The 16,413-nt window shown below is 35.2% G+C and overlaps 1 protein-coding gene across 3 annotated transcripts in view; it reads right to left on the reverse strand.

Moving 5' to 3' along the window:
* The window catches only part of ANTXR2 (ANTXR cell adhesion molecule 2), a 163,700-nt gene that overhangs the window by 53,146 nt on the left and 94,141 nt on the right, over positions 1–16,413 (reverse strand). For all 3 annotated transcript variants that reach the window (XM_067736358.1, XM_067736357.1, XM_067736359.1), the window contains exons 13-16: positions 15,678–15,722; positions 14,747–14,839; positions 9,244–9,411; positions 8,847–8,927 (exon numbers count right to left, since the gene is read on the reverse strand). In XM_067736358.1, the coding sequence (XP_067592459.1) occupies positions 8,847–8,927; positions 9,244–9,411; positions 14,747–14,839; positions 15,678–15,722 (387 nt within the window). The remainder of the gene's footprint in view (positions 1–8,846; positions 8,928–9,243; positions 9,412–14,746; positions 14,840–15,677; positions 15,723–16,413) is intronic.

A 16,413-nucleotide genomic window follows, 5' to 3' on the forward strand; every position in this document is an offset into this window, starting at 1 on the left:
GTATTTAAATTTGTCTGCTTACTGGTGAACGAGGGACTGCGGTCTGAAGGTTAACATAACCTCGATTACAGACAGGAAGCTCCTTGGAGATTTAATTGGTTTGTGGAACAACTCCCAAACTAGTGCTGCGCTTTCTTCTTTCTTCGCTTTGCTGCTTCTCTGGCTCTCTCTTTTCAGATAAAAAAGGAGAACGCATGGTAATGCATCATTTATAAATTACCTTGTTATTGCAAAAACAAAACACCGCTTTGAAAACCAAACAAAACTCCTGCTGCGGACTCCAGCATGTTTGATGGAGGCCCTTCAAAAGAGTCCACGGCTTAATGGAGGTTATGTGGAGACTTCGATCTGTACCTGCTGTCCCCCGTCACTCCCTGGAAACTTGGTGGCAGATGTTGCAGCGTTAAGTTGTCTCTGAAGTGGCTTTCTGTCCTCGTCTCCCCACCGCCACGGAGTCAAACTGCATTAGATCTCTTTATTTGTGCCTAAGGCAAGTTAGGGAGCGCAGCTGTGTCCACCCCCGCTCCTACCTTTGGTGTTTCAAGCCTCCAGGCAGCGAGCGTGAGACCAAAACGTTCCTGCCGCTCTCAACTACCTCCGCTGACAATCCGGACGCTCGGTGCGGGCCGGGGCGGCCGCTGCCGCCGCTGCAAACAGATGTCGGTGACAACCTGCTCGCTCACACCTGGAAGCGCGCGGCGCGCTGCAACATTCATGACTTCGAGGAATTGCAGCCACAATCAAAGCCCAGGCCCGGCTGCCAGACCCCGCCACCTCGGCAGGGGCTGGCGGCGTCCATAGGTAGCGGGAGTGAGGGGCAGAGCGAGAGATCTCTCGCGCCACTTGGATTCTTGATGCCTGAACTTCAATTACTTGATCAAGGACTTCAATTCAGCGGTGAATCTTGCAAATGAGCCCGGTGCGGTCTCTGAGCCATAAAAGGAGAGTATTTGGCTTGAAATTCAGCGTGACGGGACTTGCACAGTAAGTGTGCGTAACTCCCGGTTTAGTCCTACGGACGCTGATTTGTTTATTAAACTAAACTCTCAAGAGGCAGAATCTGCAGTAAACAATTTATAAATAAATGACAAGATTGGTTTCCAAGGTAGAAAACACGCCGTTGATTAGGCAGAGGTTGTGTTATTTTGGAACCATCAGCCACAACCTGAAAACAATTGTGTTTTACTGTCTTTCCAGCAGTGTAGTTTGTTGTGTCTTTTTTTTTTTTTTCAAGAAAAGCGTGACTATATCTTTAAAATTCAGAAATGAGAAAGCATTCTCATTTGTTTCTTGACAGTATGAAGCAAACTGCATCCATGTCTAATGATATGAAAATGTTTCCAAAAGTCCTCCTAATCTCTACAATGTACAAATTGCTTTAAACACACACACACACACACACACACACACCACACCCCTCCTATACCATACACACATTTCATAAGAAGCATAATCAAAAGTAAACATACACAAGCCTTTACAAGCACAGGAAAATAACAAAATCATTTGCAAAATTTATTCACCAATTGATATGTTGATAAGAAAGTTTCTCTTAAAAAGAACTGGACTTGAATAGCTAATAACATTTGTTCCAATGAACTATTTGATATGCAGAGACAAACCTTTTTAGTGGAATCAATATCAATACATATATATACCTACATATACCGTATATATAGTACACATACCGTATATATAGTATTTATGAAATCTTTCATGAGTAGTCTGAGTAATTTGAGATCAATATTTTAACTTAGTTTAATCAAGTACTGATTGGTTTCAGGGGAGTAACTTTGAAGACAGAATTTTACCCTTCCTTATGTTGATGGAACCTAATCATAGGGAAGTCTAGTTATCTAAAGCTATCAGAAAAAAACTCCAAGACACTTTCTCATTCAACGATTATGCTCTGGTTTGCCTAGAAAATCCAAAGCAAAGAATGGCCAGAAAACTAGAGGACACTGCTACTTGGATATCTTAGTCACCTAAATTTAAATTTTTCTCTACCCCATGTAATCCTATGAGACAAACCATGTCTATATAAACTAAATTGATAAAAACCATAGAGTTCAGGCAGTTTAATTTTTGAGAGCTTAACTAACTAGCCACGGTGACTTCTACCACCAACAGAAGGTAACAGTGAGCCATGGTCTTTTTCTCATACATAGATAAAGCAAATCACCCCAGCTTTATATCATACATCAAAATTAGCTGGGCCAAATATCCTCTAAATCCCTTATTCTCTTTCTGCCTCTGGGTCCTCAATTTCTTACTAGGTAAATAAAGTTTCTCAAATGAAAGCTACTTTAAAGCAAAAAAAGTACTGGAATTTTAAAAATATTATATGTCCTTTTTTTAAAATAAAATTTGTGGGATGCTGGAGTGTCTACTATAATACAGATTATGCCATGCACCATGCAAACATGATTTTATTTAGACAAATAATTAAATATTACTTTTTGGATAATAATATTTGATTATTCCAGTTATTATAAAGTCTTTTAAATAAAATCCACCAAATATTTACTATGAGTAAGTGTCCTATGATTGGTTCAGATTCTTTGGGGCACAAGTACACAGAGTCACATGGGTTGGCCTTACCAATAACAATACTTACTGTGTTCATAAGGAAAAGAATAGAGCAATTGAAATACTTCATTCAGAAGAAGAAGCCAAAAAGAAAATCAGCACAGTGTATAAGAAATGCATAAACTGGTATAAGAAATTAGCAACTGTGTTAAGTGAAAGCATAGTGAAGATAAATGTGTTTGAGAAGAAACAGATTAGATGGATGAATGAAAGGAAGGAAGGGAGGGAGGGAGGGAAAGCAGGGAGGGAGGGAGGGTGGGAGGTAAGGAGGGAGGGAGGAAGGAAGGAAGGAGTGGGGGAAGGAAAGCATTCTAGAGATCATACAACCGAAACAGTGTGCTGACTTCCTAAAACATAATGTAAATATATAACAAATGTAGGGACTCTTCAGTTGTACAAATAAAATACAGAACACTAATTCTGCCACAGTATTAGAATGATTCTTGCTGTGTAATTCTATAATTTAGTCTCTGAAAAAATACAGGTTATAGTCATGTATGTATGGGGGATGGGAATTTTACATTGGCATTAATTCCATCAAATAAAGAGGATCTGACAGATGATGTGGAGTTGAAAGAAACTCAGATATTCTTAATAATCTTTGTGAAACATGAAAAATGGGGAGATGAGAAAAAGAAAGGGGATGGCAAAGATCTCTCAGGTTGTCTAAAGGAAAAAAGTTATATGCTGGTAACTATAGAGTTGACATCAAACCCCAGTTTAAAAAAATAATAAATATTATAAAGGATCATAGCAAGAATCAGAAGCAAAAGAGCTAATCATGTCACACTTACCTAATTTCCATGATCAAATAATTTTGGATCACTGGTTTGGTTGGATGGGGGAATACATAAATATACGTTCAGCAAACTATTAAACAAATTAAATTCAGCAAACTATTTAACAAAATTTATTAAATATCCTTGGAGTAAGATGGTAAACTGAGTTTATAGTATTGGTGGGCTCCTAGCTTTACCGTATTCATGTCAATTAACTGTGTAGAGTGTCAACCTAGACAACCAAGGCTCTCATGGAGTACTCCACTGAGGTCTGAACAGTGGCTTGAACTAAGTGACAAAAATTCTGGAAGCAGCAAAGCCATCAAGAATAGGTACTATGAAAAATGATTAAGTAAGACTGTGTCAGGCACATATAGAATCATATATTTGATGGAAAAGCAAATCAATTGATTGCACTAACAATTGATATTTACTAAGCTTAAAGTCCTGCATTTAAATAAAAACAAACTAAAAAACCATAAATCATGTCTATAGGTGAAGAGTGAAAATATTGGAATTTTAGTTAATAACACAATAAAAGTTTACTATCTTTTGTCTATATTTTTGAAATACAAAATCTTTGACAACTGAAAGTTTTATGTTAAGTTTGTCACCAAAACCTGACCTGAACTAACTTGAGAGTATTTATGGTCTTTATTTATCCACTTGTAACAATTAATATTTCTGTAGCAGAATGTCTCAGTAATGAGCTGAGGAGATGATGCTTTACATGAAATATGATATATGGACTGTATCAGATTCCTAAAATCTGAAAAATTCTGAATTTTGAAACAATTTAACCCCAAGAGTTAGAATAAAAGGCTTTAGGATTATATAAGACAGAAGTGTGACCAAATTACTAAAAAACAAAGGAAACTTTGGTCAAAATAAAGGAAGCAACATTCTTCAATTATGGAAAAATGAATGATGACTTAACCTGCTGGGGCAACATGTAAAATATTCTAGCACTATAATCTAAGAAGAATGTTAGATTTACTTGGTATCTAACAAAGTGCTTGGTACACGTTCGACACTAGATAAATATTTGTTGAATGAATGAAAGAATGAGTACAATGCATCATTCAAAAGCACAAATATATCAATTTACCCAAACTCAAAGACTTCTTATCGTCTATTCCCAACTTTCCATTCTGGTTTTAATCCCCAACTTCCAGACTATCTTTTTTTTTTTTTTCTTTAAAAAAAACCTTTAATAAATGGTCCTGGGATATAGCCTCATCCACCAGAGGGCAGACAGCAGAAGCAAGAAAAACTACAATCCTGCACCCTGTGGAACAAAAACCACATTCACAGAAAGATAGACAAGATGGAAAGGCAGAGGGCTATGTGCCAGATGAAGGAACAAGATAAAACCCCAGAAAAACAACTAAATGAAATGGAGATAGGCAACCTTCCATGAAAGAGAATTCAGAATAATGATAGTGAAGATGATCCAGGACCTCGGAAAAATAATGGAGGCAAAGATCGAGAAGATGCAAGAAATGTTTAACAAAGATCTGGAAGACTTAAAGAACAAACAAACAGAGATGAACAATACAATAACTGAAATGAAAAATACACTAGAAGGAATCGATAGCAGAATAACTGAGGCAGAAGAACGTATAAGTGACCTGGAAGACAGAATGGTGGAATTCACTGCTGCGAAACAGAATAAAGAAAAAAGAATGAAAAGAAATGAAGACAGCCTAAGAGCCCTCTGGGACAACATTAAATGCAACAATATTCACATTATAGGGGTCCCAGAAGGAGAAGAGAGAGAAAGGACCTGAGAAAATATTTGAACAGATTATAGTCAAAAACTTCCCTAACATGGGAAAGGAAATAGCCACCCAAGTCCAGGAAGTGCAGAGAGTCCCATACAGGATAAACCCAAGGAGAAATACACCGAGACACATAGTAATCAAATTGGCAAAAATTAAAGACAAAGAAAAATTATTGAAAGCAGCAAGGGAAAAATGACAAATAACATACAAAGGAACTCCCATAAGGTTAACAGCTGATTTCTCAGCAGAAACTCTACAAGCCAGAAGGGAGTGGCATGATATATTTAAAGTGATGAAAGGGAAGAACCTACAACCAAGATTACTCTACCCAGCAAGGATCTCATTCAGATTCGAAGGAGAAATCAAAAGCTTTACAGACAAGCAAAAGCTAAGAGAATTCAGCACCACCAAACCAGCTCTACAACAAATGCTAAAGGAACATCTCTAAGTGGGAAACACAAGAGACAAAAGGACCTACAAAAGCAAACTCCAATGTGAATGGATTAAATGCTCCAACCAAAAGGCACAGGCTTGCTGAATGGATCAAAAACAAGACCTACATATATGCTGTCTACAAGAGACCCACTTCAGACCTAGGGACACATACAGACTGAAAGTGAGGGGATGGAAAAAGATATTCCATGCAAATGGAAATCAAAAGAAAGCTGGAGTAGCAATATTCATAACAGATAAAATAGACTTTAAAATAAAGAGTGTTACAAGAGACAAGGAAGGACACTACGTAATGATAAAGGGATCAATCCAAGAAGAAGATATAACAATTATAAATATATATGCACCCAACGTAGGAGCACCTCAATACAGAAGGCAACTGGTAACAGCTCTAAAAGAGGAAATCGACAGTAACACAATAATAGTGGGGGACTTTAACACCTCACTTACACCAATGGACAGATCATCCAAACAGAAAATTAATAAGGAAACACAGCTTTAAATAGAGACAATACACAATAGACCAGATCGATTTAATTGATATTTATAGGACATTCCATCCAAAAACAGCAGATTACACTTTCTTCTCAAGTGTGCATGGAACATTCTTCAGGATAGATCACATCTTGGGTCACAAATCAAGCCTCAGTAAATTTAAGAAAATTGAAATCATATCAAGAATCTTTTCTGACCACAACACTATGAGATTAGAAATCAATTACAGGGAAAACAAAAACGTAAAAAACACAAACACATGGAAAAATAAATAAATAAAAATAATAAATGGTCCTGGGACAGCTTACTTTTAACACACACAAGAAAATAATAAAATTAGTTCCTTGCTTTACCTTATTTACAGACATAAATTCCAGATGGACTAAAGGTAAAATTTTTTAAAACTTTCTGAAGACAATACAAAAGAACATCTTTATGACATCAGAGTAGGGAAAGATTAATTAAATAGGACACAAAGTATAAACCACAACATCAAGATTGATCAAATGGACACCAAAAGACACTTATCACAGAGTATTGTCAAAAATTTCTCTTCCCCTGGACTTTGAAGGTCATATTTGCCCCAGACTATCCACAAACCACTATTCTTGGCTGCCTCAGAGATTTTATTCATGATGCTTCATCTGTGGAAATACCCATTCCACCTAACTTCACCTGATGAATCCCTACTCATTTTCAAAGATAGAAGGCCTGTATTTTTGAAGAAGCATTCCCAAATTCCTCCAGGAAGAGTTAATCTCTCTTCCTCTATACACTCAAGAGTACTTGACACCTACATATAAATGGCCCAGAGCACATTCTGGAATAAATTTTATTTTTGTATGTATCTTGTTTCCCAAACAAATTTTAGTTTCTTAAGGGCAAAGGTTATAGTTTGTACCCACTCCCCAGTATCACCTAATGCCATTACTTGTGCATATTTATAATTCAGAAATTATTGAATTAAGTCAAAATTAGTACAAGTGAAAAAAGGCCAAAAAACTAAATTTTAATCATGAGAGTTAAAAGAATACAGAAAGTACTGACAAGAGTGCTGGAACCACTCTCTGTTTTTGCTAATACATCTTTAGTGCTAGCACTATACCCAACACTCAAAAAGATGAAAATTATTGAACAAATGAACTAATGTCTAACTTGGGGGACAGAAAACTAAGATAATACATGAAAACAATTTAAAAACCTGCAAAGTAGAAGTCTAGAATATTGAAGAATAGTATTGTTATATGTTGTTCCAGAAGCAGAACTCCAGATCATGCATTAATTTAAACAGAGGCACAAATTTCATTACATATAAGAACTTTCTATTAACCACAGTGGTTTGGTAATGAAAGAGGCTGCTTCATAAACCACCTGGTTCTCTCTACTTATGGTCCAAGCAAAGGGTAAATGATCTGTTGGGAATATTCCAGGAATATTTTCTTAAATTGCTTCTCCAAATGTCTGAACTCAGATGTTTATAAAACTACCTCCATCTCATAGAAGTAAGATCTAAAAATTTAGATGTTTTGGTATTTTAAACACCTAGCTAGAATCATATAACACTAAATATAGCTTGGCACTGAAAAATAAATATTAATCTCATCAGTTATTTCATCCTTAAAAAAAAAAAAGCCCATCAGACCTGAATAACCTAATGTCCTCTGAAGCTGAAATCAATGAAGTTCATGCACTTGTTAAAACAGAATGATAATCACGTTGACACACAATGAAAAGATTCTGTTATTATTACTAACAGTATTGTGTCTCTGAACCAAACCTGCTCATTGTTGCATATGAAAAGGTTTTAAACTATTTTTCTTATATCGATACAACAGGAAATAGTGCTTATATATTAAAGAAATCATAAAGCTGGAGTAATTCTAGCCAAATTTCCAATAATAAAAAAGCCTCAAAAAGGCTTCCTTGGGACTTCCCTGGTAGCACAGTGGTTAAGACTTTGTGCTCTCAGTACAGGTGTCCCAGGTTCAATCCTGGTCAGGGAACTAGATCCCACATGCATGCTGCAACTATGAGTTCACATACCACAACTAAGGAGCCCATGTGCCTCAACTAAGGAGCCTGCGAGCCGCCCCCAAGACCTGGCACAACTAACTAAATAAATATTTTTTTAAAAAAGGCTTCCTTGATAGGGAAAATGCATACACATATATGTGTGTATGTATTTATGTATGTATTTTTATACATAAGTGTGTGTGTGTATCTCACCATTGCAGATGTCCATAACGCTTTATAACTTTCAAAGCACTTTCACATTTTCAAGAAATTAGATTAAATCAACTTTGAAGGCAGGAAAATACTTATTTATACCTAAAGCAACAGAGGATCTGAGGCATGTACCCCAGGCCTCAATGCTAGTAAATGTTAGCAAGACTTACTAATCCCCACTCTGTCCTCCCCGCTGGGTAAAAAACCTCAGAACAGAATGTGACGCCGTCCAAGTCAAAGGCTGAAGCATTGAGTGTGCTTATTAAAGTATGTGTACAGTGGACCTTAATTTTTATGTTACTTGAAAAGGGCCTCGTGTTAAACTGTGGCTTGAAGACATATTCTAACAATAGATAATCATTTATTAAGCACCCTACGTAATAGGAATTTGCATGAGACAATAATAATTCCTTCTTCAGCTGTAATGAGGACTTTAGGTTCTTTTTGATTATTATTTCCCTCCCTTCCTTATACACACCTGAGCGGTCACTATTTTCCTAACACATCCCCACATACAAACCTCATCTCCTTCCTGAGGTCGCATCAAGGACACCCGGTCATACTGCCTCCGCAACAAAGCCCAGAGCGCATCCAGCCGACCCTAAAGGGAAACGTGATCTGTAAATACCTGGGGAATGTACTCGGCCTCTGCTTGTTAAATAAATGAGCTAAAATGAAGAAGGTAAAGCCTTATTTTCTCCTCTCATTTCTTTCATAAATTTAACGAATAAATAAATAACAAAAATGGAGTTTCTTGTTACTGAGAAATATTCAGTTGTTATAAGGTAAATTGAATGTCTGTTATTTGATATACCTTGGTCCTCCTGCAGATGGTTGCGGGGGCAGGCAGGGAGACTAAAAGGATTACACTTTCTCTAGGAAGTTGCCGTTAAATCCCACAAAGTTTGAACAGTCACCTTAATTGGTGTGTACCACTTTGTCTGAGGAGGCTGGAGTGTGGGTTTGGGTCGAGGTGGTCTGGGCCTAAGGGGCTCCTCTGGTTCTTCAGGAATGGTCACCACAGCATTTTTGGCTTTCTCTAGCCTTGCACCTTCCTCCGTAGATCCTTTATCGCCCCAACGAACCTTTAAAACAAAGAGAAATACTGATATCAGACATATAGTGGCCTAGAGGCACAGGCTCTTGTTTAGTTGGTTCTTTGATTCACCACCTCAGAGTCCAAAGATGAGTAGGTATCCTAGCTCCAAATTCCTACTCTTCTGAGATTTAATAGGTTTCTCATGTATTTAATATTAAGATTCTAGAAATAAAGATCCTTTATAAAAATCTGGCATCTATTAAATTTGATGCAGCCATTTCTCCATTGTTTCAAATAAGGAGTTAATTTGTGTTTTACATACGAAATGCATGACAGTGTGTAATTCTATTCTCTAATTAGGTATGTTCTCCTTCTAGCTAAAGACATACCTGTATATACTGATGGCACTGGGTGAAATAGATGATAATGATGATGATAATTAGCATTTATTGAATGATTATTATGTGCCAAGCTGCATTTAATCCATACAAAAATGCAATGAGATAGATACTATGTTTTTGCTTCCAGATGAGGAAACCGAGACACAGAGAGGTTAAGTGATGAGCCCAAAGCCACACAGCTAGTAAGCAGCAGGACAGGGATTTGAACATATGTAGTCTGAAGGGTGCAGTAAGTTTCAAATAGGTTTGAATTTTACAAATATATTTTATACAAAGGAGTTAATTTTTCCTTCCAAACTTTCCATCAAGTTTGACTAAGGCAAAAAGTATGATTTAAATTTTAGCCTTTGGAAATAAAATAATTATATATATTTTTCTCAACTTCTTGTAAAGTAGCTCTCAGTCTTTATTTCTTCTATTCATATGGGTATGGTTATTTGACATATCAGTTTTTCATTGAGGAAGACAAATCTGAAAAGACTCTGCTTTGAAGAGAAAAATTCAGGGACACCAGGGAGTTCCACAAATTTGGGAGGATTCCTTTCTCTGAAAAACCTAGACATTGAAAACAAAAAGGTCAAATGATGTTTTCTTTACTTTTCAATGAAAATTGGCTACATTTTAGCCAAATTTTTTCATGTGTGGGCATGTGAAGAAGTTGTGGCCCCTGGAGAAAGGCTTTGTCCAACGAGGAACAGTAGAGAAGTCTAAAAACCAAGAATGTTACCAAAGAAGACAAAGATAAGTGAAGCTCTAAAAAGAATCAGGAAGGCCTGTCCAGGGCACACAGTGGCTCACCAGAGTTGAATAATTTCTACAAAGAAAAAATGATTAAATGCTTTTTAAAAGCATTTTAATGACCTGAATTAGTGGGTAGGAATACAGATGATTACTGTTCATAGAAAGATCTATTCATAGCTTTTTGATAAGGCTTACTTAGATGTTTTTACCTTTTTTTTTACTACAATTTTAGAGTAGGTTTTCAATTTCAAGTGGACTCTGTTGAGTCATTAAAATGTATCTGTATATTTCAGTGTTATCAGTGGTACTAGAATGTTCTTTATGAGGTCGTTAAAATTGTTTTAAATATCATTAAACCTTTAGAACTAGATAGTTGGCTTTTTTCCCAGAGAAATGACCTTCTCTTTCAAATCACAGTGTCTTCACCTAGATAAGGTAAAACTTTAAAAATCTTTAGATATATCTAAATTGAACTAAGAAACTCTAAAACCAGGACACATCTCCTGCAGTTGTAAAGTCTCAATTTTAAGGGAAAAAATAAAAAACAAATGAAGATACATAGTCAAATAAACATATGAGTATCGTAACAGAGAGAAGTAATTCAGAGTAGAAACATAAGTAGGTAAAATTTAGATCCATTCAGAAATGATGGATTTTTAACTTAGATTTTAACTAACCCAGCCTTCACAGTTGATATTCTAGAGGTAATGGTACTCATATTCTTCCTCCAAGTATCATTGTACCATTCTCAGATAAAGAACACGAAGACAGTTGAACTAGAGTTCTGACCCAACATTGCATTTCTAAACATATGATACATAGTTGCTGAGGTATAAAGGAAATGCATTAAATAAATCCATTGTGTTAGTTCATGAAGTAGCTGTTTTATCATTATTATCACCATCACCACAGATAATACAACAATCAATTCTCACTCAATCTCACTCAAACTAGGAAACACTTTATATAGAGTTTTCCTAAAACTCTTAAAAGCAAATAAATATATATATACACTTATATGTATAAATTTTAATATTTTAGTTTGACCACATTGAGATAGTCAAAAAGGATAAAAGAATAACAAGAATGGATTGCTAAAGGCAACCTTAACAGAATTAATATATCTGACTTTTTACTATTTAAAAAAAAGTGCAAGCTTGATAGCTAAATTCTTCCTATTCTACTTGGCTTTCATGATAAACAATGAAATTCCATAATTTCCACAGCATATTTGGAGGTTGTATCATAAAGGAGCAATTTCAGAATTGAGAAAAGAAACAAAAACAGTTTCACGCGGAACTGGCAGAAACACACATTTGAAGCCATTAGGTATTGTGGATCAGTTGTGCTAACAGCTGTTATTAACATCAGCTCAGTTCCAGCTTTCTGCAAACTGCGATTATAATAGTGTTTAAATATTTAGGAGGAAGAAAAAATTTCTAGGTAAAATCCCTATACTGGCTTAAAATAACATTGAGTTATGAAGATTTATTCTTTAATTCAGATGTGCTCATAATTTCTATAATTCCTTTCATTTTCCCCAGTTTAAACTGGGGAATTTTTTTAAGGAAAATACTTTTCAGGTTTGAATAGGCATTGTTTTAAAACAAGTTATGTTTTCTATTTTTCCTCTCCAAGTTTAAATTAGTTGATGTTTGAAAAAGTCTAAAGGCACTAAATTCTTAGTTTATTTTTTCTTTGTTGTTTTTGGCCTCACTGTGTGGCATATGGGATCCTAGTTCCCCAACCAGGGATTGAACCTGTGCCCCTTGTGGTGGAAACATGAAGTCTTAATCACTGTACTGCCAGGGAAGTCCCTCAGTTTATTTTTTATTGTGTATTTTTACATACTGTGTTTCCCCTTTGTGAAGCCCACATTTACTTCCTCATTTTTTTCTTCATTCTCATTTCCATTTCGTTGATGGAGTACTACATAAAACATAGCCAAAATTATCCATGGCTAAAATGAACTCTGATTTATTAAAAGTGAGTGAGTCCTTCTCATAAATTTTCTTCAGCTAAAAAGCTAGGGCAATATAACTTCACATTAATTAACAGTCAATAAGTAAAACACAAATAAATAAATTTCAATTAAATTTGAATTAAATTAAATTAAATTTTACATTTTAAGTAAAAGAGTCAATAACTCTTAAAACATGAAATGTGAGTTACTCAAGAATGTCCATGGGCCCTTGGCTTTCTTGACCATATTCCAATAATATGCCTTTTAACTCAGAACCCATTCAGTAGCTCATGCATAAACTTTTCTTTTCTGTAGAAAGAGATCTTAATCTTTGGAACATGGAATATTGGAGTAACAAAAACCTGCCACAATTCCTCGTGTTTTTAGCAAGAACTAATATATCTGAATCTCATTGTCATGTGGTATTTTATATGTGTGGATTTCAAAATGGAATTAAGTTTATTATTCTGAATATAAATTAGTACATGCTCACTGTCAAATAAGTTGGGAACAAACAGGGAAATATATAACACAAATTGAAAATCACTCCATTCAGAGAAAGCTACTAACATGTTGTGCTATTTCCTGTCAAACCCTTTTCCCCCTGCATACATCTTTTTATACACACATTTTGGAACGAGACTAAATAAACTAAAAATAAGCTATGACAGATCATATTTGGATATTCATATGTAATGATTTTATTTACAATTGTATTTTTTAATACGTAGGGACATCCAGTCCACACTCTCCCCAACCTCTCCAATCCTAGAATGACACAACAAAGGCAAATGAAAGGAAAATGACCTTCCTTCCATGTCAAGAGCTAGCCTCACCATGTTCTCTTGTACTGCTTGATATTCCCAATTACCCACCTGCAAACACAGAAGCAATATTTTCTCCAAAAGACAAATGTAGTAAGTTCTAGCACCTGCCTTTTTCATGGCTTATTGGCAATGAGGTACCTGTCTCAGAAGATATCAGCAATAAAGTGGCAAGCTCTTAGGAAAATGTGCATTATTTTAAGATCTAATGTGGTCAAGAAAATGAGAATCACTATCAGATAACCACTTTAGTAATGACAGTCATTTAAGTAAGTCTGGGCTTCTTTTGAAGAGTACTGAAATTTATGTTGAAAATGGGAAATTCTCCTTGGGAATCTGAATTTTATTTAAATGTATAAAAAGAGAAAATTGTGGGACTTCCCTGGTGGTCCAGAGGTTAAGACTCCACGCTTCCACTGCAGGGGGCACGGGTTTGATCCCTGGCCGGGGAACTAAGATCCTGCATGCCACGTGGCACAACAAAAAAATTAAAAAAAAAAAAAGAAAGAAAAGAAAATTGCAACAGTTGTGAGGTTGTTAATTAGCTTATTGATTTTTGCTGGCAGTAATGGGACAAAGCAGATATGACAGTAGGAGACGTGCAATGATTGCAAAACACTTAAAAATTCTTTCTTATTGAGAAATAAAATTAAAGAATAACTAATAAGAAAGAAATGCCAGGATCTGTGTTTAATAATAATGTCACCATATCAATGAGAAAATTCTTCCAATTTCTCCTTCGGGTGGGATGTTGGCCTATCTATACTGTTGTTAAGGGCTCAGTGCTGACAGTGCCTGCTTATTATTAATTAATCCATCACTTTGAAAAATACTTCTGTGGTGATAAGAAGACCTCATTTCATCTTCAAGATATAATATTTAAGTTCAATTTTAGTCCACATGTTTTGCCAGTCTAAAAATTTAATAGTCTATAAATGATATTTAATATTAATTATGATTATTCATAAGTGGTAACTAAAACCTGTAAAAAAAAAAAGCCTTAAATGTACTTCCTCTGCATTTGTGATAGGGTCTTATCCATGATATTGAATATTTTAATATTTTTCTCCTCAAATAGTACTTAACTATTGGATCTTTTCAAAGACAAGCATTGTTGCAACTTTAAGTATCTGGCTTCTTCAAAGTTCATGTTCTCCGTAGGAATTTTTTCCAAAATAGTAAAAAAAAAACCCTAATTTTGTTTTGCCCTTTAGAATTCAGAAATCTTATCAATGTAGTTCTTTGACTAATGAAGTCAGTTCTTCTTGAATAGTTTTGAAATGGCTAGGATTATTCCATAGAAAAAAAATTTGTCCAAAAAAGACCTAGTGTTAAGTAAAAATGGATGATATTAGGATACTGAGTTGTGAAAAGTACAGTTTCCACAGCTTGATAGTTCTAAAACTACATATTCCACATTAGCAGCTTCTAATTTTTTTTCAAGATACCAACCTCCATTCTTTTAATTCCTCCAACCCCTCGACCACCATAATAAGAAGCATCCACGGTTGGCCATTTCTTGGTAGGCAGAGATTCTTCTTCCTCCTATGTGGATACAAGTTTTTAAAACTGAGTTTAATTAATTTCTTAAAATATTGCTTAGTCAGAACCAACTCACATTTAAATATTTTTCTGAATAATGACACTGATATGGACAAAATATAGTAAAAATTACATATAGTACATGTGGATGTACTTATGCTTATGTGCATAAATTTCAAGTGAGGCTCTACAGAATATGAGGACTCCTTCCATTCCACAATTTGAGGAATCTACCTTATTTCACTAGGCTACCAGAAGTTGCTCCTTAACTATGAGCATCATTTGGTTTTTCCAGATTTATTCATCACTTCATAGTTAAGAAGATAAAACATTAAAATTAGGACCGCATTTCAATGATAATTTAAAGCCTCAATGTATGTGTAAATTTAAACTCTGCGAAATTTGTACTGAAAAGATAGGTAGTTAAGAAGCTTTGAAAATGCACACTATATTTTCTGTTGCTAACACAATTTTGGCTAACAGAGTAATGTAAAAGTAATAATCATTTTGAAGAAAGTAATACTATCTTTAAGCTGCCAGCTTGGATCTTCCAACTTTTTGTAAATAAGACAAGTGACAGCAGAACTATTGATATATTGCTATAAAAAGTAAATTAAATCTCTATGTACTATTTATCCTGATGGCTAGTCTACGTTTATCAATGTGTGAAAGCCCCGTTCCTCTAGCACATGAAAGAAATCATGAGAAGACAAAATATAATTGATTTTCATAATTTCAAAAGTCAATACATAGGTATCACAGTTATCTAATAACAATGTAATTGATCAAATTAGGGATAATATCTAAATACACCCACATCACTTATTAGGCACTCATTTACCTCTTTTGGTGCAGAGGGTGGTGGTGGAGGAGGATCCTTGATAACCTGTACCAAAAAAAATAAAACCAAAAAAAAACAATCAAATGGAGAAACTTCAGTGGCACAAGGAGGAGACAGAAAGGATGTATAAAAATAATTAGATTAGTAAAATACTGTGGTGGCACCAAAGATGTCCCAGATGAAGCTAGCCTCCCAAAACATATGCCTCCCTTTTGAATCTGGGCTTGTTTGTAACTAGCTTTGGACTAACTAGCAACTACTAGGTTTTCTTTGACTAACTAGCTAGCTAACTAGCACATTCATTCATTTTATCTTTATGATACAGATATAGCTTCAGTTTTCAGGTAAATAACAAGAGCAAAAATTGTCAAATACCTTGCACTAAGTGGTTCTTCTAATGCAAACATTTTTCACTAGATTACAGTATGTCCACTCAAATGGAGTAGGAATTTACAGTCTTCCTGCTATGATTCACTGACTTTTTCACAAATTGACAATACAAAGTTAGCTTGCTTTGGATGAGATAATAGAGAAATTAACATACTCTCTTTCCCCACCTTTTAACCTAGAAACAAATCAACCTCTTAGCCAAGAGTCCTTTCCTGTGAATCGTTACTCAATATATTATTTCATGAAATTTGATGTGGTTAATTCTTTATGTGAGAGGAATACAGACTGAGATCAAATTTAAATGACCTTTACTGGTACTGGGGTATCTGGACTTTCATACCATCAT

The sequence above is a fragment of the Pseudorca crassidens genome, chromosome 4, assembly GCF_039906515.1.
Source record: "Pseudorca crassidens isolate mPseCra1 chromosome 4, mPseCra1.hap1, whole genome shotgun sequence".
Lineage (NCBI taxonomy): Eukaryota > Metazoa > Chordata > Mammalia > Artiodactyla > Delphinidae > Pseudorca > Pseudorca crassidens.